General features: G+C 39.0%; 1 protein-coding gene across 1 annotated transcript in view; it reads right to left on the reverse strand.

Annotated features, from left to right (window-relative positions):
• Positions 1-5,826: 5,826 nt before the first annotated feature.
• Positions 5,827-26,751, reverse strand: part of LOC137265753 (uncharacterized) — a 34,634-nt gene continuing 13,709 nt past the window's right edge. The window contains exons 2-15 of the mRNA XM_067801202.1: positions 19,033-19,186; positions 18,491-18,547; positions 17,277-17,328; positions 16,828-16,914; positions 15,863-15,997; positions 15,240-15,515; positions 14,337-14,453; positions 12,005-12,337; positions 11,661-11,710; positions 9,514-9,562; positions 9,103-9,161; positions 8,508-8,714; positions 7,374-7,473; positions 5,827-6,814 (exon numbers count right to left, since the gene is read on the reverse strand). Of these exons, the coding sequence (XP_067657303.1) occupies positions 6,723-6,814; positions 7,374-7,473; positions 8,508-8,714; positions 9,103-9,161; positions 9,514-9,562; positions 11,661-11,710; positions 12,005-12,337; positions 14,337-14,453; positions 15,240-15,515; positions 15,863-15,997; positions 16,828-16,914; positions 17,277-17,328; positions 18,491-18,547; positions 19,033-19,125 (1,707 nt within the window). The 5' untranslated portion in view covers positions 19,126-19,186 and the 3' untranslated portion in view covers positions 5,827-6,722. The remainder of the gene's footprint in view (positions 6,815-7,373; positions 7,474-8,507; positions 8,715-9,102; positions 9,162-9,513; positions 9,563-11,660; positions 11,711-12,004; positions 12,338-14,336; positions 14,454-15,239; positions 15,516-15,862; positions 15,998-16,827; positions 16,915-17,276; positions 17,329-18,490; positions 18,548-19,032; positions 19,187-26,751) is intronic.

A 26,751-nucleotide genomic window follows, 5' to 3' on the forward strand; every position in this document is an offset into this window, starting at 1 on the left:
GCTAAAAATGGCGGAGGCCTTCACTCACTCACTCACTCACTCACTCACTCACGTGGGGTGCTGGAGACCAGTTACAACCCGGATCTTCACCTGTCTGAAGCCCATCAATATAACTATGTGAGAGTACAAACTTCTGGTGTAAATCCAACTCCTGATAAGTAACATTAAGATTAAATTAACTGTATGTTATTAGTCATATTAATGCCAAATTAAATGTCTGTGATAACTGTAATATCGTTCGCATGTATACATCAAAATTAATTTATTTTTGAAACATATGTGGTGTTAATACCGAGCGGTTAAAGGTTGTTAAAAAGACACCCACTCTCTGTCTCTTTTCTGATTTCTCGAAGTCAACAAAGACATGACAAATAAAATCGTTGCGTTGAGGTCAATTGTTTCCAGGGGTCGGATGATGGTGTCATCCACCTCCTTCAAAGAGAGAAGATACTACTTATAGGCCATGTCATGCCATCAAACAAATACATATTTCACAGTTTTGATTTTGTAAGTCGATGAAAACAAAGCTAAACAGCATTTATTCTCAGACTGGCGCATGTTCGCGACAGGTTGTGGCCCTTTGTACAATTTATGACGTCTAATGTCAGTTCGAGAATCAGTTGGATTATGGTTTGTTTTCATCAAGTTAGAAAATCAAACCTACTTGGGTTTGCGTTTTCTATTATTCCCACCTCTTTTAACGTGCAGCTATAATATCCAATCAGAGATTTGCTCTACTATTTGGCACGGGTCTGTAGCTGGAGATTTGTTTACTTCCGGGCATATGTCCTGACTTCGTCCGGGAATGGACTGTAAAATTCGTGAAAACTTTAACTGGAAATAAAATCAGCAGGTTAGTGATACGCAACGTACTTTGCAGAGGTCAACGGAATATAAATGGTGTAGTTTTTTCAACGATCAAAGCGACAGAAGCATTTGTCAGACCGAAAACGAATCCGAGGCAAGCCGGGCCGCCATTTTACTGTCACACGTTTCTATATATTGTATATTTAGGTCATACTTCCAAACATATATCAGAGTTGAGCGCCTATGGAGCGCTTCTACCTCCATTCAGTTTCCAACGATACCACAGTGTCTAGACAATTTTATGTGTATTGATAGTTCTCCTAACCATTGACTACAATGGATAATGTTAAGAAAATCATCACAGCTAATAGTAGAGGACTTGCAGACAAATCTAAAAGAAAAGAATTATTGAACATACACCGAAAAAAACTACAATCACTCATATGTCTGCAAGATTTTCATATTGATGAATCTACTTGCAATATCATGAGAAATGAATGGGGTTTAGAATCCATAATTGCACCCTTTAAATCTTATTCCAGAGGAGTGGCCATTCTCTTTAACAACGATATTGATCTTATAATACATAAGACCTTAATAGATAAAAATGAAAATTATATAATAGCTGATTTAACAATAGAGGATAAAAGACTAACGATTACTAATCGCTGTGGTCCTAATATCGATGACAGTCATTTTACACTAATTTGTTTAAAAAATATTCTAAATGTTGAGAATGATTCTCTGATAATAGTTGGAGACTGGAATTTAGTGATTGATTCAACAATTGATCTTGAGAATTATAAACATGTAAACAACCCTAAATCAAAAAATACTGTTTTAGAATTTATCGAATCTTATAATCTTATTGATGTTGGAGGAATATGAATAATAAATGCAGAAAATACACCTGGTGGAAAAAATCCAAGACAACATGCCAGACTTGATTTCTTTATTGTATCAGAGGATATATTTGATATAACTTTAGATTCAGACATTTAGCCAGGCTATAAAAGTGATCACTCAACAATAACATTAACCTTTTCAAACACTTTAGGCCAGGAACGAGGACACAGATATTAGAAGTTTCTAAGTCAGATCTATTTCAAATGACACAGTTCAGGAATATTCAGCAGAAAAGAATTGATGATGTCTATAACACTGATAATATTATACTTACTATTTCTAACTCCTTATTTCTGGAAACGTTATTAATGAAAATTGGAGGAAAGACTATATCTTTTTCATCCTACTTGAAGAAAACAAAAGCAAAAATACAGAAAAGTTAGAATTAGAAATAAAACAAGTTGAAGATACTATTACAAAAAAACTTTCAAAACATGTCTGAAGAACTTTTGAGTGAACTATCAAAATATAAGAAAGAAATGGAAGAAATTAAAAATGAGGAAACGAAAGGAATACAAATCCGAAACCGAGTTCTTTGGTACGAAGAAGGAGAAAAACCTTCAAAATATTCTGCTACCTGGAAAATAGAACTTTCTCCCCAAAACCAATCAACACATTAGTAACTAATGATAATAATGAAACTACTAGCAAGTCAATACTGAATGAACTAAAACTATTTTACAAAAATCGCTATGCCTCTGACAAACAATATGAGGATGAAAATTGTTTGAATGATATTAATGCTCCAAATTTAAACCAAACACAGAGGGACTATCTTGAAAGAGAAATCAGTTTAGATGAAATTAGTAATACTGTTTACAGAATGGAGAATAATAAAAGCCCAGGGATTAATGGTTTTCTACTGAGTTCTTTCTCTTTTCTTTTGGAAAGAATTAAAAGCATGGATCTTTACAGTCATTAAAGATGTATTAGACAAGAATGAAATAACTGAGAATTGCAAAAGGGATGTTATTACCTGTATTCCAAAACCCAATAAAGATAGAACATTACTTAAAAACTGGAGACCAATCACTTTACTTTATGCTATTTACAAAATTATCAGCTCCTGTATAGCACACAGATTAATAACTACTCTAGACGAACTCATTCACTCTGACCAAACTGGTGGACACTTAGTGAAAATACAAGATTATTATATGGTATTATGTTTGAAACAAAGAAACAGAAAATCCATGATTTGATCATCCTTATTGATTTTGAAAAAGCGTTGGATTCTGTTTCAAAAGATTGTATCAATCTAGTCTTCCATAAACTTGAATTTGAAAGGATGATAGGATGTATACAAACAATAACTTATGAAACAACATCTTGTGTTATCCAACATGGTCATCCAAATGAAGGGGGCCGTAGACAAGGAGACCCTTTATCCCCATATCGTTTCCTCTTTGTAGCTGAGATTCTTGGTTGCATGATAAGACATAAAAAAAACCCCAAAACATCAAAGGTATGGTTATTAATGATAATGAATATAAACTGAATCAGTATCCTGATGATACTGATCTATTTCTGAATGGGACTGAAGAGAGTTAGTACTCTGCAATCGACACAATTAATACGTTTTACAAAATGTCAGGTTTGACAATTAATTAGGATAAATCAAAAACAATATGGATTGGACCAAAACCTAAATCTTGGTGAATTAGATGTACTAGGTATTACATTTACACCTGATTTTGACGATCTATGTGTAACTAACACGAGGAAAAGATTGGAAGAATTTAATAACCTTCCTAGCATCCTGGAGAAGTAGAAATTTAACACGTATTGGTAAAATAACAGTAATAAAAACCCTAGCAATCTCCAAATTGGTTCATATTTTCAATTCCCTGCCCAACCCACCAGCAGATTTTATTACTTCAGACGAAAAAAATGTTTGTTTGTTTTTCAAATTTGTTTGACAAACTATAGAGGAACATAATAAAAAATAATTATAAAGAAGGAGGTTTGAGAATGATCGATATTAAAACATTTATGGACGTTTTGAAATTATCTACGTTAAGACGATATTTCGGAAAAGGTGATAAGGAAAATCCATGCACCATACTTTTCAAAGACAAATTTAATTTAGGAGCAAATTCTGATGCCTTCATTAAGATTGAAAACCCTATTTGGCAGGATGCACTAAAAGCATGGCAACTATTTCACCAAAAACATTATTTGACCCAAATAACATCAATGAGATTCTGTCACAACCATTATGGTTTAATCACAATGTCAAAAAGTAAACTCTATAAAGAACTTGGCAGATTAAAGAAACATTAATATTAGGGATCTCTGTGGTGAAAATGGATTATTGTCATTGTCATTTCTTTGAAAGAAATATATGGTATCCAAGGTACGTTTTAGATTATGGATATTTTTACTACATATATTTCCAGACTCTTGGAAAAAATACCCTAAACCAATGTCATTTAATACCAGTCAGGTATTTAAATATTAACCAATGCCAGATTTCTCACATAAATCATCTAAACTATGCAGACCTTTTTATGATAAACTTATTTCCAATGATACATACCAAAATGTTTGCAAAAAGTGGCAGCTGTTATTGCCGGAAACAAACATTTACAGGATACCGAAAAGGTTTGCAAGACACAAAACTTATACATTTTCAGTATAGATTTCTATAAGGTGCTATTTATACTAAATGAGGATCGCTTAAAATGAAGAAAGTTGATAGTAACACATGCAATTTCTGCAAAGATCTAAATGAGAGTGTTTGTCATGTGTACTGGGAATTGCAGCCAAAAGACAGTTTGCCCCAAAGTTCTATCAGTATCATAATGAGGCATTCGTCACCGCTCGCCCATTTCCGTAAACTCCAAGAAGACAAGTCCCCAAGTCGATGCTTGTTATGTGCGCAAATACCACAAACCAATCACTGCGCGCTAAATGAGTGCAGTGCTTTGATAAAAATAATCCCGAGAACCTAAATCGGTTATGGCATATTTCTTTCCATTTAAGAACCATGAACAAAATATGTTGAAAGTACAGAAAACTTAGCTAACAGAATTGTGCTGTCTCATGTGAAGTTTTTTTGTTTGTCTTTTTTTATATAAAAATCATACTATTGACGGTGAGGGATTCGAATGTACGCGTGTGCATGTTGATCTAACGGCCCTCACTGGCCCAAATGAGTGCACAGGGTGAAAGTCACAAAAGCAACTCCATTTCCTCGATGGACAGTGAAAGAAGAGCACGCAACACGAGAGTAAAGGTAAATTTCCCTCACATTTTCATTATTTTGCAAGTATATCAGGCTTTTGCCATTTTGTAGATGGGTCTACAGACCTTTCTGTAATAGCTTGGCACCCTTTATATTTATTGCAATTGTGCAATAAGCGCGGGTACCCTCCTGAGTGTCGAAGCAAGATCGCGGAAGATGATCTTTTCAACACGAAATCTGACAAACGTGCGTTTTTTCAGCTGTCATTTCTAAAATACAGTTATTTTAGATCTTCATTCGCAGTGCTGTCTATATAGCGTCATTAATTATTCAGTTATCATTGAAAAATCAAAGAGTACATATTATGTGGAGTTGGTCACATGTACCAAAAAGACTGCTCATTGCGTTGTGATTTTACTGTCCGGGAGTTGGCAGTTGTTAGTTTTAACCGTTGTGTCATCAACCGTTATCCTAGCGGTGTTTGTTGTGAAGAAGAATGTTTTGTTCCTGATTGTTGTAGTCTCTGAATTATATACTAATGGTAATATTGGTGAATGCCTTACTCTCGTGTCACGTGTTCTTCTTTCACTGTCCATCGAGGAAGTAGAGTTGCTTCCACCTTGTGTAAGTGTGTTTCTAACGATCTTGCGGGTTAGTTATGGCGATTGTACGTCTTTTGACTGTTTTAGGAAACGTAATGACAAATCGCGAGGAGTTTTAAAACAATATTATATCTGTTTAACTATTCAACGTTAATCTTTAACACTGAATGTATATTTCACATCTCTTGGAAAAGTTTACTCTGACTATTGTGGGGTCATTCATAGATTTTTCAGTGAATTCAGGTAAAATTCCCCTCGGGATATGGCAACAAGAACGTTCAGTTTGATAACTATTTCAAAGTCATTTTTAAGTTTCTGTTTCGGTTTTATTTGCATATCCAATAAAACAAATACCATTTGTTAATATAAAAACGTTTTTAGAAAAATAATTGGAAATATAAGGTGATGATTACGTCTTCCCTTCTTTTAGTTGTATCAAGGAGGTTTAACTCTTTAAAGTAAATAAGCAAAAACAAAAAAATAAAAACAGCAATACAATGCACAAGTACTTCGGTGCTATAAAGTACAATCAGATTCACACAGGAATAGACTTGTGGGGATTTGTAAGCGGGTTTTTTGTAAATATGATTATAAATCGCTACGAGTTTCAAAACAATAATATTATATCTGTAGGTAACTAATTTATTTTAATCTTTAATATTGGTCGAATATGTCACATGTCAGGGAATATGTCTGATTTTTCTTTTAACCATTCATATTTTTCAATGAATTCAGTTAAAATTCCACAAAGGTTATGACAGCATGGTTATTTGTTATTTTTGAGTTTCTGCTTTGGGATTCAGCTGTTTTTCTTAGAAATTTCATTTGCACATTCAATAAAACAATCCGAAAGATAATAGGAAATATAAGGTGAACATCCAGTAATAATTATGTCAGATTATGTCTTAAACACACCTTTTCCCCAACTTTTAGTTGTATTATGGAGGCTTAATTCTTTAAAGTACATAAGATGGTCGGCAAGATTGTCATTATACAATTCTCTCAAGAATTAATGTGTAGGAAAATTCATTTTCATATCTCAGTCAGAACATCCCAGCTGTATCAAGGCTGTAAGACAAAGAACTTGGTCCTGCTCACTAACCGTTTAAAGCAAGAACAAAGACTCAGCCACTGGCCTAGTATGGCTCAGGCACGTGTTCACGTTCTGAAGATGTTCTTTGGTCTCTTTTCTATAGCCTTGACTGAATCAGAACCATTTACTAGCAAATCCAGTCGTATGTCAAATCTGTAAAATACACGTAGCCATGGCTTCTCTTCAAGTGCTTCCTGGCATGTTCATGAGTGGAAGGACCTGAGAGAGAGAAAAATGTACCAGTGATACTAACACTCATGTAGAGTCTGATGTCTTGCTGCCAGTTGAGTTACAGGCATATGTTCGAAAATGAATTAAAAACGGGTTTGATTTTAAGAATTCATCTGGACAACAAGACTGTGACAACAACTCAGTAGAGCAACTGATCTGTTTTGTCTTCAGCAAATCATCGTATCATATAGGATATCGCACGACCAAGTCAGACATTAAACACATTTGAATTAGGAATTTCCCGGTAGTGCTTAAAACTTTAAACAATGTCGGGTGTATGTACATCAAAATCCACCACTGTATTCACTTGAAAGAAAATATATATTACCACTGTAAGAGTTAAACCTACAAGTAACGAGGGATGATCATTTGGAAAGACAAGTATTCTGACTTCAGTCAGTGTTGTATTTGTAAGAGGTAAAAATTGAAGCATTTGAACCGACCTTTAAACAGTGCATTCCAGATATCGTTATGTCTTTTGCTTGTGTTTTATGTGCATTTGCCATATTTTTTATATTGGGCCCGTGGGATATTTGTGAGTACTTGCCATATCTTTTGGTTGGTGCAGAAATCATTGATGCTGATGGCTTTGGTTCACGATGCGAGTCCGGCTGGTCATACAGGAGCTTCCGTGTACAGGTCTGCACCTAATGTAAGTAAGTAACGGTGTTGGAGCTACAGTCCATTTGAGTCAGAAACGGTCCGATGAATTGCAAATCTTATCATTGTCACATACCTATTTATCATTTACTAATACCCAACAGCTTTCTTTTATTTGAACATTTTTGTGGACTCCACGAAAAACGTTGGCGTAGCGGCGGGGTGAAACTGCAGTCATGGCGGGGGACGTCTCAATACCTGTTCCGGGAGACCTGTCGGTTCCTCGTCTGTCGTAGTGTCATGGTCACGACTTAAAAAGATGACAAGTGGTGCCACAGTTGCCTGTTGTACGCCATCCCGAGACTAATAACCTTGTTCAATGACGTTAGCTACCGTGTTGACACAGTTTTGCCGAGTGTCAGTCATGATTTTGTTAAGGGATTCCTTATCCCAAACCTCTACGTCACGTAATCTAAAAGCTGTGTTTGATGTGGCAACATCTCCTTTGACAGTACCCCCATATCATTTCAGTGGGGGTAAGGTCACAGTGGTAGGGTGGAAGTTGCAGAATATCGTGACCCTCACTTTTCATGTAACTATCATTTTTGTACAAAGGTTCACCTTTGTGTGTATTTATGATTTCATATAGTGGAGGCTCCTTTGCCTTTGATGGACGTGCGATCTGAAATTTGTCGAGCCATGATATCATATCACCGTTTCGACTGTTGACTGTCGGTGCTTCACTGTCGGGTCCTGCACACTGTACTATTGGGCATTGACCATTACGATAAAAGATTTCTCTGGAAGAGCAGGTACCAACTTGTTTTAACCCAATTGAGGAAAACAGCACCATTCATCTCGGAATGGTACTCTCTGTTATCTATGGATTAGTAAATGATAAACACGTGTAGTGGTTATATTTTTGTGGCAGTTTTGTACAATGATAAAATTTGCAATTCATCGGTCCGTTGCTGACTCAAACTGACTGTAAATCTAAACTGACATGCACCTCATCCACAATCTGGATGGGTCGAAACTGCGTTGTATATTTGACAATAATTAAAGAGATAGTAATTCCTACCGCACTAGTGCTGGAACGATCTGGATACACAAGCCAAGCTTCCTGTAGAGATCCCCACGTGAAGCTACAGTAAACATCGGTTATAATGTGACTGACTCTCTCTGTATCGAAGTGACGGATTCCTGTACCAACAGGTAGGAAGCTGATAGTCCTGTTGCCATGACAATCAGCTATGGAAAGAATGTGCTCCACAGCATCCCTGAGACGCTGTAAACGATAGAAAAAAATGAAGTTGTACTGAAATTTACTGTAGTTGCTCTGCTGCTTCGAGGATGCATTTTGAAATACCAACCTCGTTCCGTTTTAAAAGCACGTTTGTTGAGTTGACGATTGCATGAGTCTGAAAACCAACAGTACAGGCTAACAGACTTTTGATGAAAAAGTGGTCCTTTATGTGGTGTTTATACTAATCGACTTCAGTTACATTGCAGAGCAGAAATCGTCACCCGACGTATGAATTAGGTACCTAAGATGATGCATAGATTCACAGATACCAATGTTTTCTGGATACAGGTACTGATAATTTAAATAATATACATAAAATAAAATGGTTGATAAATATCAAACATAAATGTAAAATGTAAATATGATATACCTTTTCTTGTTTGATATCAGTGATATCACCTGATGCTAACATGACAGCCATCCCCATGGCTGAAATAAAAAAAACCCAAAATGAAAACTGAAATTGTCGAGGATAGATGATTTATGTTATTTTACGACTCAACATATATTGCATTTGCAGGTTAAAATAGTTGCTTAAAACAATAACATACTGTGACATCTCTTGAAAACAGCTGTCGATTTGTTCTGTATGCGAGCGTCAGAAATCAGAATTTGAAAAGCATTTTAGCTGAATTTTAACCAGTGAGCTCTTTTCTGTTTCAAGACTGAGACACTATATTATCGCGATTTAGTGATGCTATATGGTATCTAAGTGCCAGAGGGAACATTGGTTGTGTCAGGTATAATCTACATTATATAGTCTCCCTGGTTGTATGCTTACGGTTTAGCTCCCTTTCCAACTCCTCCACTTCACTGACCATTTGCTCATACTAAAAGAGTTACAGAATGAATAAATCTAAATATTTAAACAATATATATTTCCCAATATGCATTAAACAACAGACAAAGCTGCATTTAATGAAACACCTCTCACTGTAAGTATATACATTTAACGAGACTTAACCACTCTTAAAATATCATATTTAGCTGACTCTATCCCTTGTTGCATGTGATACGATAAGACTCTTATACTATACATATATACGATGCAGTACTAAGACTCTGATATATACGTATACACACATATACTGAACATCATTGAAAACGCACCACCTGTAAATTGTGAAATAAGGCAATAGAATCTTTTGGAAATGGAAAATTAATGGTGGGAATTTTGATAATAACACACTAGATCGTAAATAACGCTCTACAGTAAAAAACGGATCGTTCGAACACATCATCGAACACATCACATGAAAACAACAAAATTCATGCACATCACACACGAAGGGCACAAATTGCATGCAGAAAGCATGCTGTTCAGGGGTATAAATGACCTTCGGCATTCGTAAGTAAAGTTTTTTCGCCATGCCAAGATTGTCACCAGAGGAACGAGAACAGGCCTTGGGTATGTTGCAGGTCGGCGCTTCAAGCAGAAACATTGCACGACGATTTGGGTGTCATCATTCGACCATTCTGAGGCTTGCTAACAGATACCAACAAACAGGAACCAGCAGGGACCGGCAACGCCCAGGTCAGGCACGTGTTACCACCCCTCGTCAAGATCGAGACATTGTACGGCGCCATATTTGGGATCGAACCTTGCCCGCTGCCAGAACCGCCAACGCTGTCCAGGGTCGACGTGGTTTGATCAGCGCTTCCACCGTCCGACGCCGTCTCCGTGCGGCAGAGTTACGTTGTCGACGCCCTTACGTTGGACCCATCCTGACTGACAGGCATCGCCGTGAACGCCGACAATGGGCTGAACAGCATCGTGTGTGGTTGTTACGACGTTGGCATGGTGTGGTGTTCTCCGACGAGTCGCGTTTTCACTTGCGAAATGCTGACGGGCGTCTACGGGTATGGCATCGACGGGGTGAACGTTATCATCAGGATTGTGTTGTGCAAACCGATCGGTGGGGTGGAGGCAGCATTATGGTGTGGGGAGGGATAAGTTATCACCACAGAACCGCTCTGATTGTTTGTCGTGGCAGAGTGAATGCCGTTTACTACCGTGACAACATTCTTCAGAACAACGTTGTTCCCTTCTTTCACCAGCATCAAGATCTGCACACATTTCAACATGACAATGCACGAGCCCACACTGCACGTGTTTCGATACAGTATCTGGCTAACAACAACATTCCTCTACTTCATTGGCCTGCATTGTCACCAGATGTGTCACCCATCGAACACTTGTGGGATTACATCGGCCAACGCCTCGCACGTCGTCCGCAGATCAACAACCTTGGGGAACTCGACAATGCCTTGCAGGAAGAGTGGAATGCAGTGCCTCAGGACTTTATTCAGAGACTTATCCGTTCAATGAGGAGACGTTGCACAGCTTGTGTTGCTGCTAACGGGGGTCATACACGCTACTGACTTTCCATTTTGACCCCATCTTTATTTCATTGTCAGCTGCATTAAATCTTCACTGTTTTGCTTGATTGTTTTTTGCTTCTTTTCTTTATCAAACATTGGTCTACACAAATATGTAAAATTTACATAGATTGCTCACTTCTGCTCTTAGAAATCCACAATTTTAGGGGTGGTGCGTTTTCAATGATGTTCAGTATATTTACCTTACTCAGATATCGCTATATGCAACCGTATAACATACAAACAACTAGCAATTTACATCACAAACAACTAGCAATTTACATCTATTAGATCTGCTAGAAGCAAATGCACATGTTGTATGGTAGTAATGTTGATATCAGAAGATTACTTGGCATTTCTGTATAAAACCTAATGCTAGTCACGTCCTTGTATGCAGTAGTACATATAGTTTCGAATACATGTAGTTACGTCAGTTACAAGTAATTGTAAGACTGTTGTAAGATTTTTAGGTTGAATTCATAAAAGACTATTATATTTATAAGTAGTATGTTGAAGAATGTTACATCACTGATGATACAGTAATTTCACCTTTTCTTTGCTGACATAGTTCTCGTGGAATTCTTCCACATTTTCTGAAACTAATAAAGACATAAATGCGAATGTAAAATAGATATTACGAATGCTTCATATGTAAAGTTTCAAAATATTTCATTTGAAAGATCTTTATTTGAATATTTGGGTTATTTCGTGTGTTGCAAGACTTATGTATACTTAATGAAATGGCCAGAGGTAGCCCTACTAATGTTAATATCAACATTTCCATGTCTCTAATAACTGTATTCTTAAAATCAACTGGACGTCCATAAGTCTTAAAGATATATTGAGAATAACAGCCAAACCTAGGATCAGATGAATAAAAATATATTTCTTACGATATCTTCCCAAATCTGCCAGGGGAACAGTGATGTTACTCGTGATTTCAAAGTTCAGACGATGGCCACTGGGTATGCATGCTCTCACTTTCTCCGTAAAAATGCTCTCGATCATGTGCTGTAGCCAGTTTGACCCGATGTTCTGTCCAGGTTGTACTTCTATCTCAATTATAACTGATCCCCTTTTAACAGCTACGATCGAGGCATCTTTCAGTATTACATTGATGACTTCCGTCTCTTGATTTATTATAGATTCAATCTCCTCTTCCAGACGTTGATTCCTTGGGTCAGTTATCACATTCACAACAACCTTTGAAGTGGACTCTCTAACGACTGCAAATTCGAATTTTTGATTATGTAAAATGTGTTACTGTGGGCTGTTTAAGAAGATGGCTTTCACATTTGTTTGAGGAAATTTCGTTCTATGCCACTGGTTTGGGGATTTCACTGCTGCTTTGTATACATAAAATGAGGTTTTACTTGAGGGACCAGTGAACAACATATTTAGCTCACCGAACTACTCAATTTTAATTTTGAACTGTTAGAGGTCCAGGTATAGTGGATCATAATAAGGCGTACCTGGGTTAGGCAACAACCCAAACACTGCTGACATTAACCGGGTAGTCTAGAAAATGCTACTCGCTTGTAAGCGGGGTAGATTAGTTGGCTCATCCAATCGGAAAACGACATTTTTGTGTGAGGTAAGATAATAAATGTTGTTCTAGGCTAGTGGACAGAAACACGTCTGCCTCAGACGATGCACCTGAAGGGCGAGGCGCACGTTCCGATGTCAACTTGGCCAAAGTTATCGTAGAGCTACAGAGCTGAAGCTCACGTAGATAGACATTCAGTACTAGCTATCATGCCGTTGTTGGGTTCATGCACAGGGGCTTGTAACGCTAAAAACGCCATTAAAGTATGTACTGTCATTAACGGGGACTTAGCAATGTATTAAACCAAACGGATCTAACGAAGTCAACACCCGAAGTTCGTTTCAAGGCGAATTCAATAATTATCACTGTATCTATCCCATAAATATATGCACACACTTTAAGCCAATAGATTTACCTACAAAATGAGACATACAGCACAAAAATCGAAATAATACTGTGTGAGGTAGACTCTGCGGAAGTTCGATTCCGAGCCAAAATGTCTGCTCAGAACACAGGGGCTTGTAACGCTAAAAACTGCCATCAAGGTATGTTGTCCCCGATGGCGTATTAGTACTACAAAAAATCCTTTTTAATAGTATTAATATGCCATCAGGGACAACATATACCTTGATGACAGTTTTTAGCATTACAAGCCCCTGTGGCTCAGAATGTGTTGAGGTAACTCACATATTCTCATGTTTATTTCGCAGTAAACACAAACGAAACCAAAACATTTTGAAGAAGTGGCACCAGTGCGCCATTCTTTCAGAGACACTTACATCTTACAATCATAATGAGTTTACGTACATTTATTCATCACAAACAGGATTTTGTCGTTCCCGTTCGCCATTGACGACCCTAGCTTTGACCTGCCCCGAACTGAAAGAGTCACCGACCTGATGGGACAATTTTTATTTATAGCCAATGGGCTGCCTGATAGCGCATACCTTGATGGCAGTTTTTAGCGTTACAAGCCCATGTGGGTTGATGTGTCGATATTTAGCGGCGAACATAAACACACATGTGCATCAACCCATGGATTCTTAGGGACCAGTGAACAACGTATTTATCATACGTAACACCTAAATGTTAATTTTGTATTGTTTAAAGCACGGGTATATATCTTTCTGTAGGGATCGCAACATTTTGCAGACAAGAAAAAGAGACTAATTTCCCTTCCATCGATTTTCATTCGCAAGACATCGGTAACGTCCGTACATCATAAGTGGTTCAATGTTATTCAAGACAAAGAAATACTACCGCGAAGAACAAAATGAGTTCGGCATTCCCAGAGGGGTACACAAAAAATGTTACTCGCTAGGAAGAGAAAGAAAATAAATGATCATGTACAATACTTTTATCTCAAAATGTTCTGTCACTACAGAGGGCCACAAAGCGTCGACGTCATTATATATATCAACCTCGTCCTATGGAAATGGACTAGAAAATGTAGGTAACAGAACGCAGCATTAAGGCCAGTAAATCACGTATCCCCAAACCATATTTCTGTATATTTTAAGCTTTCTCCTTGTCAAGTAACTATCTCATTATAAACTGTATCGCACATCTTAACATTTAGTAAATCAAATAGTCTTGTATAAGTGATTACCTATTTGGGAGAACATTGAAAAAAAATATTCCTACAACCGTCACACAACACAGATATATGCAGTGAGTACCTATCTGAAGCACCATTGTGTTCTGTGTTCCCTCCTGTTTCATTACAGTCCATGTCTGGTTCGAGGTCTTAACGTACATTTGGCTTTTGGAGCCAATTTGGACATATTTCGCCTCTCCTGAAACAAACAAAGCAGTTAAGCTGACTTTAAATGACATGCCTGTTTTCAATGGATGAGGTACTGATTAAAATTGATTCCTCATACATGTCAAATGTGCCTGCAAATAGGCTGTCCAAATTGGATTTTCCAAAATGGACATGTTTGCCACGAGGAGGTCAAATTCCCTCGTATATACTTGCTGGTAAAAGGATAGATCTAATTATTTGTAATGTAATATGATGTACAATGTGATGTAATGTCATATAATGTAATATCTTATGTAACCTAATGCAATATTTAATGTAACATAATATAATATGTGATGTAACGTAGATAAATTGTCCTGTAATTTAATGGTTGATATGATGTGATATAAAATATAACGCAACATGTAATATAACGTAATATAGTATTTACTGTCAAGTGTAGTGTAATGCAATATGTAATGTAATGTAATATGTAATGAAATGTCTTCTGATGTAACTTTAATTGTAAAATGCAGTGCAGTATATAATGTAATATGTAACGCAATGCAATATGTAATGCAATATATAATGCAATGTGTGATGTAATATGTAATGTAATATATATGTAATATTCATCATAATGTCAGAAAATGTAAGATGTATGTAATGTAAGGCAATGTAGTATGTAATGTAATGACATATAATGTAATTGTTTCAATTTTCGAAAAGGAACAAATATTTCTGTTAATATGGGTCATATACTCTTCAGATGATGGTGTATGATGTGTAATGAATTTCAAAGTAACATCATTCTCTCTCGGAAGCAGTTTATGGTCACCTTCAGCCATTTCTTGATCACCGTCTCCAGACTCGTCTTCACTGTCTCTTGCTCGAGATTCAGAATACTCATCTTCTTTTTCAAGGTCTTGCTGATATCGTGGACCATCTCTTGTCATCAAGAATTCTTCTTTACTCAGTAAGCCTGACGAAATGTCCAATTCCGTGTATTCTAGAACACATTGTTCTGGAAGTTGCCATCGGAAGCTTTGAAATTTTGACACTTCTGAATCGGGAAGCCTTTTTATCAACCTGACCTTGGACTTTATGGCAAAGGCTGCAGCAAATAATCATCAGATAACTTTAAAAGTGAAATTAACTACCGGACATAATAACTGCATTCAAATATTATTTCAGTTATATTTGATGTGTGCCTTGTAAAATAATACCTACTTATATGGCCCAAATATGTTCTCAAAACGAGACACCTCACATGTGTTGTGAAGGTATGTCGAATAATGTACTCTTAAAACATTAGGAGAACCTGAACTTTCATTTTGGATAGTGAAGCATAAGGGTCAGCAATAGTTCCGAGGACAACTATCTTATGAACGCACCACGAATGGGACGGGGCGGATAAGACAGGGTATGAAGAATGCTGATACTGTACATCTAATCACCTACTTTCAAAGAAATCCTCAACCTGTGCATGAAAACTTCTTCTTCTCAAAAACAGATCACATATGTGGGAATCAACAATGATCCACATCTCCTTGTAAACCTGTGTGTCACTTGATAGTTCAGTCAAGTCATCTACAGCTGCAGGAAGAAAATTGTAACCCAAATTGATGTACACCAACATCATACCACATAGTTATTGTAATCCGATTAGGACAAAAAAAATCATGAGACCCGTGTTGATGCAGGGGAAAATAGGTCTTCAGCAATTTTTGCTATGAAAGGCGGCTATGTTTGTTGTAAGAGGCGACTGACGGGATCAGGTGGTCAGGCTCGCTGACTTGGTTGACACATTTCATCGGTTCCCAATTATGCAGATCGATGTTTATGCTGTTGATCACTGGATTGTCTGGTCCTGACTAGATTATTTACAGACCATATATCTGCAGTGTTGACCATGTATCTACAGTGCGGCGTAAAACTAAACGCACACACTCACTCTAAATTCTTGAAATGTATCAGATAGCCGAGTACGATTTGTTTCACATTGTATTCATTTTATTTATCTTTGCTAAATGTCGAACTCAACAATATTCCATCTATATGACGGCTGTCCATGAATAATCGAGTTTTGATCAGACTGATCCAAGTGGTTAATATCATCAGCAGCGATCTACGCAACTGGGATACGATGAGATGTGTCAACCATGTCCACAAGCCTCACTACTCGATCCCTAAATGTAGCCTCTTACAACAAATATAGGCTGCTGAACCCGTATCTTCACCAGTCTCAGAGTCAGGAGCATGAGTTTTAATAAAGCATTGTCATATACTCTCATCATCCAACTAATGTTTGATCATTATTCCATTGGGTTTTTACATCAAAATAGTGCTGAAAACTGAAATCGATTAAGTTAACGTGTTCAAGAATGCAGGTGGAGAAAATATCGTATGATCTACCTATACGTTACCTCTGCAAACATGGATTCTGTGCTGGGTTTGTTGTTGGTTTTGGAGATTGTGTGCTTCATCCAAGGAATTGTCAGAACATATGATAACTACAGCAAATAATGATAAACAATTGTAAAACGTATTACATGTATTCTTGTTAACTTCTACAAATTATGCAACTTTATGCAGTTAACTTCAGATCATTCGTTTATAACTGCCAGAAAGAATAAGAATGAAGATTTTATGGATATCAACTTCTTTATATGAGAACACGTTTCGGAGTTAATGCTTACTCCTTCATCAGGTGTGTTCTCATATAAAGAAGTTGAAGTTGATATCCATAAAATCTTCATTCTTATGCATTTCACTTCTAAACGCCCTTCAAAGACCTGCCAGAAAGAATGTATGGATCATATGACTTTTACGATTTAAATGTGTTCGCCGAGTTGGTTATTATCTGTCACTTAACTATTTGCCTTTTCTCCCGTGTTAGTCACTGTTCCATCTTCATACATTGGCACCTGGAAGAGTTGGTCGAGTTTTTACTACACTTACCGTACAAGATAATCGATTTCAAATTCAAAATACGACATGGTATGTTGAAATAGAAAATGATATCCGTTCTTGGTGCGGTAGCAAAGTGAATACATCGTTGCCAAATACGTGAGTATGAGGTACAGAATGGTTATATACACAACATGGTCACCAATGGTCACCAGGCAGAGCCATTGCCTGCCGGATCGAAATAAGTCGACTGAAGGCCAGGCTACTCCTCAAGTGTATAAGACAGTTTCCACATCAAGGAACAGCACGAAGGAATCAACGTGTTCGCTCGAACATTGCGTCATGTGTTCACCTTTTCGATGAAAATCGTTTCTTGTTGTATGCAGAGGAAGGTCTACGCATGTCTGGAGACAAAGGAACACCATTATGGTTGCCCACTGCATCCATGGTTCCCTTAGGAGTTGGGCGAATCATGATATGGGTGTGTATTTCGTTGGGTTGCAAGATAGATCTCATTACCATCTGTGTTACCATTAACGAGCCTCGATATCAACAGGAGATATTTGAGAAGGCTGTTGTTTCACATTGTGATAACTATCCTCTGGTATGAAGACCCATCTTTATTGATGACAGTGGGAGAACTGCACACTCGACCTTATGAGTGCAGAACTCGATTTCATTGAACTTCAGTGGGAAAGTAAGTGTTCGATAGAGGAACCCACCTGCCTAGACGTTCTGTCTGATTGATGCTGTGGATTCTCAAAATCAGACTGGGAAGGCGTCTTGACTCAGTTGCTCGTGTGCAGTGAGCTTACACAAGATACTGTTGGCAAGTGGTTATTTAGACTTGGAACAAATCATTCTTCAATTCCGTGAGTAAGACGTGTGCATGAAATAATAACGTCATTTTCCAGATCTGTAATTATGTTTGAATTATACGTTTCAATTATTCATGTTTCAGTTGTTTTTCATCAACCTTTCTCGTCACCACAAAATAAAGTATGGTTCATTAAAGTTTCAGTTTCAGAAAATACAGGTATTGCTAAATGAATTTTCGCACATAAATGAAGTCACCATTCTTTGTCATTATACCAGATATAACTGGAATATTGATTCAGTCTGTGTACAACCCTCTCCATCCACCCACTGACAAATCAAACGATCAAAAATGACACTAACTTTTTGTTGAAATCCCTCTGGGTGAAGAGTTGACGGTGATTCTGCTCCACTGTCCATCTGAAGGAACAACAATAGAATACAATATAGGGTGAACGTATTTAAAACAAATATCATCACGAATTCAAAACATAACTTCATTCCGCAAGAAAAAATAGTGTACTTAAACATGTAACAATTTTAGTTTCGTTCGATATAATATTTGATACACACATGTATTGGTTATCAGCTTAAGTCTAACAAGGGGCGCCGTAATATAGCTGGAATATTGCTGAGTGCGGCGTAAGACCTAACTCACTCACTAACAAGGGGTGGTGGATTAGCGTAGTGGTCTAAGCTTCCACTTGTTACACCCGGGTTCGATTACCCAGCTGGTTACAACATATGAAGCCCATTTCTGGTGTCCCCGTCTGAATTATGCTGGAATATTGCTAAAAGCAGTGTAAACCTATCTTACTCACTCACTCACTCACTGAAAAATACAACTGCTTTTGAATGCCGATTACCATTAGTCGATCATCGTTGACATAATGTTGTTCACTCACGTTTGGAAAATCAGGTATTGTTTTGCTATTAATACTGACACCGAGTCCTTCCATCCCAATCAGCAGATCTTCACTAGAGCTCATTGCATTCATGGAACGCCTAGTCTGAATCCAGTACAAAGTCGTAAATCCAACTCCAACTAAATAGCTCTTGCTTGAATCATAAAAAAACAGGGTTATAGCTTTGGAGCTTCAAATAATACTTACAAGAGACATTTAGGGAAAGGAGCGTGGGGATGTTAAATTGCTACTCAAATTAATGTCCGATGAAGCATGATTAGCTGTATGATGTTTGGCATTGTAGTATATAGTGTAGCTTTGTACTAAACAGTGGTAGTTTGTGGTCCTGAGCATAGAGCTCAGGTCTCGAATCAATTGCAGTTAATGAACGTCGAGCTTGGCCTGTCGTTGGATGGGTGACCGGTTTTGGTAGCTTGACTCCTGAGAGTTTCTAGGACACGTGGTAGCTCAGTGGTTAAAGCTTTCGCTCGTCACGCCGAAGACCCAGGTTCGATTCTCCACATGGGTACAATGTGTGAAACCTATTTCTGGTTTCCCCGCTGGGATACTGCTATAAGCGGCTACTTGCAACTACCACCATTCAGTCAGGGTGGAATATCCTACCGCTGCCCTCTGTGTTTGTTTGGACATCGTCATTGTTGTTAGTTTGTGTTATAATCATTTTACAGTTATTGTCTTTCATTAAAAAGTATCACACTGGTATCGTACACAAGAAGAAAACACGTGACATGAAACCGTTCGCAGACTGACCCCGAAATATATAATTCTTCTTGTGCAGAAATACCATTCAAACATTACAAATACAAAACAAGTATATATCTTTAACATGAAAATGGAGAAAGTAAATATAAGAATGCTTTACGTTCTGCTTAATGTATGAAGAAGATGACATTTTCCCTCCTACTTTGTATAGAAGGCAGGCTTATTAGACGAAATTTACATGAACACATGCTCGTCTACACGCTTTGGATAATGTAGCCTGTGGACGTTGGGATCCTAAGAGTGTACGTTCCAAAAGAATTACAGTACATTTACAGTGCGATGTTAACTGCAGTATTCATGCTATAATTTTAGGACAGTATTCATTGTTACGGTTAATTGTTTACCGTGACAACGATGTAAGAATCCCCTTGTGAAGCAGCAAAACAGAACAAAGACAAGTCATAAACGTTCAAAATTCTGTTATTATGCAATGAGAATAAGGTACACAAACTCACAAGTCAATATAACAATGCAGATTTCAGGTACAAGTCAAGAGAGACAAAATCTAAGTCAATGGGTCACAAAATACAATATACTCACCTAAACTCACCGGTGTCTTGGTGTGAGAGAGAGTCAACTATGGCAGAATGTCAACACAGCAATCGGTGCGACAGCAGATAATGTAGATTCAGGTGCTAACGGGATTTCAAGTGTTGGCAGTAACTCCAGCAAATATAAATGAATGTCAGTGTGAGTGTCGCCCTCAACACATCCTCGATATCTCCAGGGCATACGTTCCGATAAGTCCCTGGACGCATCTACGGCTAAGCCTGATAAATGTATTACCTCCCTTGGCTGACTTTTTATCCAGATGCGAGCCAGTAAAGGGAGGTAATAAAATTTTCGGACCAAGCCATAGATGCATCCAGGGTATAGTGGAGACTTATCGGAACGTATACCCTGGAGATATCGAGGATGCCCTCAACTCGGCATCCAGTCTTTTTATATATTTCTACAGTCATTCCCGAAAGTTCGGGCACACACGACTATCATCAACAGTGTAGAATGACTCAAATAAGTCGAATAAGTCTCCCGGAAGTAGACACATAGAAAATTAGGAGCAGATAAATTCCGGAAAACCAGAATGCTAAAAATGTTGACCAGCTATTAAAACGAAATGTGACCCATCATAATTAAATATTCAAAACACTACACACTGTGGCCCAATAACAATTATTACTTCATCTCCCCTTTGAGGAAAAGAAAGTTACAATTATAGGAATAATAACATAACATGACATGTAATAATATGAGTAATAGGCAAACTTCTTGCAAAATTACAATGACAAAATGTAGATACATACATACAGCATCATCAAGCCATCAAACATTTACACCCTGGAAAGTGCATCAGCACAAACAGTATCTTTGCCTTTAATGTGTTTGATCACAAGATTGAACCCTTGCAAGGTCAAACTCCACCTCATAAGTCTTTGATTCTTGTTCTTCATTTTGTGAAGAAAAGTCAAGGAATTGTCATCAGTAAAAACTTCAATCGGCAAAGTGGTGGTACTAATGTACACTTCAAAATGCTGTAAAGCTAACAAAAGACCTAATGTCTCTTTCTCAATGGTAGAATAATTTCTTTGGTGCTTGTCAAAATTCTTTGAAAAATATCAAACTGGATGTTCAATCCCTGAATCATCCTCTTGAATAAGGACAGCACCTGCACCAACATCTCTTGCATCAATTTGCAACTTAAATGCTTTCTCAAAATTAGGTGCCTGCAATACTGGAGAATTCATGAGTACGGCTTTGACTTTTTCAAATGCAATCTGACAACTGCTATCCCACTGAAATTTTACCTTTTTCCCCAAAAGGTTAGTAAGTGGAAATACAACATCTGAGAAGTTTTGACAAAACTTTCTGTAATAGCCAGCCATACCCAAGAATCTCATGAGGTGTCTCTTAGTTTGAGGTACTGAAAAATGTACGATTGCCTCAACTTTAGCATGAACTGGTTGTACCTGGCCGTGCCCTACAACATGCCCTAAAAATTCCACTTGTGTCTTCCCGAATTCACACTTGGGGAAATTCACTGTCAACTTCGCCTCAGACAGTCTTTCGAAGAAAGCACGAGTCCTTTTAAGATGGTAATCCCACTCCATGTAATCGACGACATCATCCATGTAAGCCTTGACACGATCAAAACCTGATGTGACATTGTTGACGAGTCTCTGGAATGTTGCTGGAGCGTTCTTCAAATCAAACGGCATCACCTTGTATTGATACAGTCCATCTGGCGTAGCGAATGCCAATATTTTCTTTGCACGGTCTGCAAGTGGAATCTACCAGAAGCCCTTCAGTAAGTCAAACTTACTTATATACCTGGCTTGACCAATGTGATCAATGCAATCGTCCACTATTGGAATAGGATACGAGTCAGTTCATGAGAGTGCATTGACAGCTTTCATGTCAGCACAGCAGCGCCAACCACCTCCACTCTTCGGCACAAGAACACATGGTGAACTCCACGGACTGTCACTGGGTTCAATAATGTCATTGTCCAGCATGTATTTCACCTCCTTCTGTAGAATTTCACGCTTCACTGGATTCATCCGATATGGGTGTTGTTTTACAGGCACAGCATCACCTACATCTATATCATGGCTAACAACATCAGTTCGACAAGGCACATCAGAAAATAAGTGAGAGAACTCATAAATCAAATCTGACATCTGAACTTTCTGCGCAGGGGATAAATCTGATCCAGGTTTCTCATCCAGGTGAGCTAACACATCAGAATTTCTCAACTTTGGTCAAACATTATCACTAAGATCATCAAACTTCACATTGCTAACACAATCATCAATGTTCTCAACATTTTCACAATTGTCTTTAGTACAATCAGTAACCGGGGAGAGTGTGGCAATACAATTGACATGTTTGGTTTCTAACCTGTCATGATATTTCTTAATCATGTTGACATGACACACTCTCTTTTGTTTACGACGACCAGGTGTCATGTGCCAATGAAAGTACATGTTTTCGAAATAATTTCGGTACCACAATTTGATGGTACAATTTCCATTCTTCCTCCGCAGGAACATCCGGCGACCTATATTTCCTCATCAGAACACCATCCTTGTAGTTATAGCAAACTGGAACCTTGCTAACCTCCTCAAAAGAAACCGCCTTACTAGCCAACTTCTGCACTTCAACATCCTTACCCTGTGCACTAATAATCTGCTCTCTGGAAAGAACATGTTCACCACCTGACAAACTATCTGACTTATCAATAAGTCCTGAAGGGACTCTACTCTCTGAAGATAAGTCCTCTGTCTCCACCTCACACAAAGAATGATCCATAAAAGTACCTGACAAATTATAAATGGTATCATTCAGCAAAGAAGTCTTGGAAGAATTGCCTTTCGACATTGAATGAGTCACTGCACAAGAGGGAAAAATACCTGGAAATTAAGTGACACTGAACCCCTATACACAAAGGGCAAAGACTCCTTCCGAACTACAGAATCTGGAGACTTACTCTCACAGACAAAACTCTCCTCAGAACCACCTGGAAAGAAAGGCTTAGGTGCGATGGACACAAAAGCATTTGGGGAACCTGTAGCCTGATTTTTCAACTGGAGTTTGTAACATGCAGACACTAAATGACCTGGCTTCTTACAATAGGCACAAACAGGATCAGAACGACTGGTAGTCTTAGGCTTAGACTGAAAAGTATGTGACTGTTTGCCACTAGAATTTGAACCTGTTCTAACACCACTGTAACCTGCATGTTCTGGAAAAGGAAAAGGAAAAGCCCTTTTGGCCAGAAAACTTTGTTTGACCCGGAGACTTAAAAGAACTCTTGTGAGTCAAACAATAATCATTTGCCAACATTGCTGCCTTATGTAAGTCATCAACGTTTTGTTCATCCAGTAGTATAGGGAATGGGGGTTCTGGATCACTTTCAAAAAAAGTCTCTACAACGCCTTATTTACTAACTAAGGCTTTGGTGGGGCCCTTAGCTCTTGCTACTATTACCCCTACTACTTAACGTGTGTTGGAGGTAACACTGTGCCGTACGGTACGATCAATAATTCTTCTCTTACAAACCCCCTACCCGGCCCATCCCTCAAGTAGTATAAGTTAGGTTCGTCGGCTTTCATATCCACTTTATCTATGTTGTAAGTTTTGACTGACCATATAGGATCGGTGGCCCGCTTACGGCTATCACCCTCGTGTTCCCCCGGCTGGTATAGATACCTCACTAGGGCCCTATCTGGTATCTGTTTCTCCTTCCCACACAATGGAGCGGCCGACTCTGCAACTATTGATTTTAGTTTGATAGCGTCTGCCGGTTTCTTACCGGTGAGACGGGTGACTTCATGGTTGATTGCTGACACCACCTTGGGTAACCTCGTGACCCATTCAGTCGATCGTTTTCCAGGGGTGGCCATCTCCCTAGCATACTGATGGCCGAACAAGCGCTCAGCCAAAGTCCTATTAAATCTCTCAACTATGGCTTGGCTGCGATGGGCTCCGGCCGTGCCACGCCTGACCTTTGTATCGTGTTTGGCTAGCAGTTGTGACACGGCACCCATGAACTCCCGTCCGGGGTCAACTTGCAGCTCTGTTGGCCACGTCAGCGGGCTGCGTTTGTATATGCGTTCGAATCCTCTGGCTACCTGGGCCGAATCTTTCGTGGTCAAGGGTTCGGCTTCCTTGTAACGACTGGCTACGTCCACTACGGTTAAGGCATACTTGTACCTCTTGTCGTGGGGTAGGTCTGCCTGGTGAACGCTATTAGGTATGTTAATACCGAACCTCCTTCTAGGCACGTAGCGTGGTGCCGGCAAATAGATCTGCCACAGGGCTTGTTTTTCAAGCCATGCTTTGGCTTCCTCCGGGGGTACTCGCGCTAGTTTAGCTAGCTTATCTACTGCGCTAGCTCCTTTCCAGTACCCACGCGGGCTGTAGTAAATAGCCTCAAATTTTTTCATGTCCATACGCGTATGTGTTTATCCCATCAATAGCTATCCAACGTTTCGGGTCCATGGGCGACAGGGACGTCTTGTTTATAGTCAGTCCGTATATCTTATGTCCATCACTTCTAAGTGTGTTCATTTTATGCCTAAAGGTACGGGTCTTGAACAGGGCTTCCTTGAATCTGGCGTGTTTGATGTGTTGTTTCACCACATACTTCTTAACCCCCTTAGCCTTCCGGATCTCACTATTGTCGGCTTTCAGTATGGAGTACATCTTAGGTCTCAAACCTATGTACTCGGCTATGGGCATGCCAGCACACTCGTCCTTCATCTTACCTAGGACCTTTTTATTTACCGTACTGTGTATGGTATGGGTCTTAGGGTAGTCGCTGGTGTCGTATAAATCGAGGTGTTTTTTCATGTCCTCGTACACGTCCTCGGTTCGAATTTCTAACAGCAGGGAATCCGTGTCAGTGTACAGCACTTCACACCTGTCGCCGTACTGTTTCTTGAGCTCGTTGTAGTAAAAGTCGTACATCAGGTGTTTGGATAAATCGAGGATGCTCATCCCCACGTAAACAGGCCGGTTGAATTTTATGTGGCTTTTCTTCATGTGTAGGGCAATCAGGTTGTCTGTGAATATCTTACTACGGTTGAATGCCGGACTGACTATCAATCTCCTGAGCTTGTCTTCCTCACTCGACCGAACCAGCTTCACGGTCACGCGTTTCCTCAGGTTCTCCATAGTCTTACCAAACACCGAGTTGTTCATGAGCTTGTAGAGATTTTTCTCAAAATCACTGGTGGCTTTTTTTCGTAGGTCTGTGTTCATTCTGATGTAGGGCTCCATCCATGGGCTCTGGTCGAACATGAGCACCCTGTGTATTTTGGTCAGCCTCATACCCAACGACAGGTACAGCTGTAGGTTGCGATAGTGAACGATGTACTTGGTCTTATTCATTAAGTTAGGAACGAGTTTTTCAACGTCTGTCACACGCCCACCTAACAAGTTATGTTGGTACTCAGACATCCAGTCTGGGTTAACCCTCATACGTTCGGGGGCCAGGGGGTAGCTGTTGTGTGATGTGTGTAATTCCTTGGTATACTCTAAGTCAACCTCGAGGATATACCCTTTGTTCGAATCTGGTGCAACCCCCATAACATCAACGTGGGGTACCCATTCGAATCCCCCTGTAGGTAGATACTGGCTCATGGCCCAGCCGTACAGGTTGTTTGCGTCGAGGTAGAGAATGTGATTGGTTGGCTTGTTAGGATCGTAACCTTTCACGTATTGATTATTTGCTTTCGCGTATCGTTTGGATGCCATGGAAATCCCACCTCGCAAGCCTTTCTCAATGTGAGCAATTCCAAATTAACTCCGGTCTTTTTAAGCAAGGCGTCCCACGACAGACCTGGGCTGGTGTAATACCATGCGGGGTCGAGTTTATACTGCTTGAAACACGTTCGCCTAAACGTCTCAAACACGTCGGCTAACAGCAGTACATCTGTCCTCAAGTACAGGTCGTGATAATCACCCAGGTTCTTACAACCCAGTTTATTCCATACGTTAGTCGCGTGCGAGTAATCATCTCGTGAGACGGACGCCTCATTCAGCTTGCTATAAAAGCAGTCAATAGGGGGTAGTCTGGTCTCGGTGAACTTGACCCAACTATTCATGTACTCATAGGGGTACACACCCTTCCTCATAAGCAGGGGTCTAGTCTCGGCGTCTGTGTATCGATCGGTGATAGGGAAGGTATTGTTGGCCTTGACCAGACTGTCGAGTGACGACAGGAGGAACTGAAACGAGTCAATGAACCTAAGTCCTTTTAAGCTGAAGGAGATGTATCTCTCCATGTTGTTGGGGATGCACGTTATATTACCATCGATTTTCGTGATGGCCTGCATGATCAAGTGTGAGTCGTACCCTCTCAAGTTGTGAAAGACAACGGGGATGTTTATTGTCTTAGGGTTGATTTTAAGCTTGAGGTTGCACGCGCTGTGA

The sequence above is a fragment of the Haliotis asinina genome, chromosome 15 (assembly GCF_037392515.1).
Source record: "Haliotis asinina isolate JCU_RB_2024 chromosome 15, JCU_Hal_asi_v2, whole genome shotgun sequence".
Classification (NCBI taxonomy): domain Eukaryota; kingdom Metazoa; phylum Mollusca; class Gastropoda; order Lepetellida; family Haliotidae; genus Haliotis; species Haliotis asinina.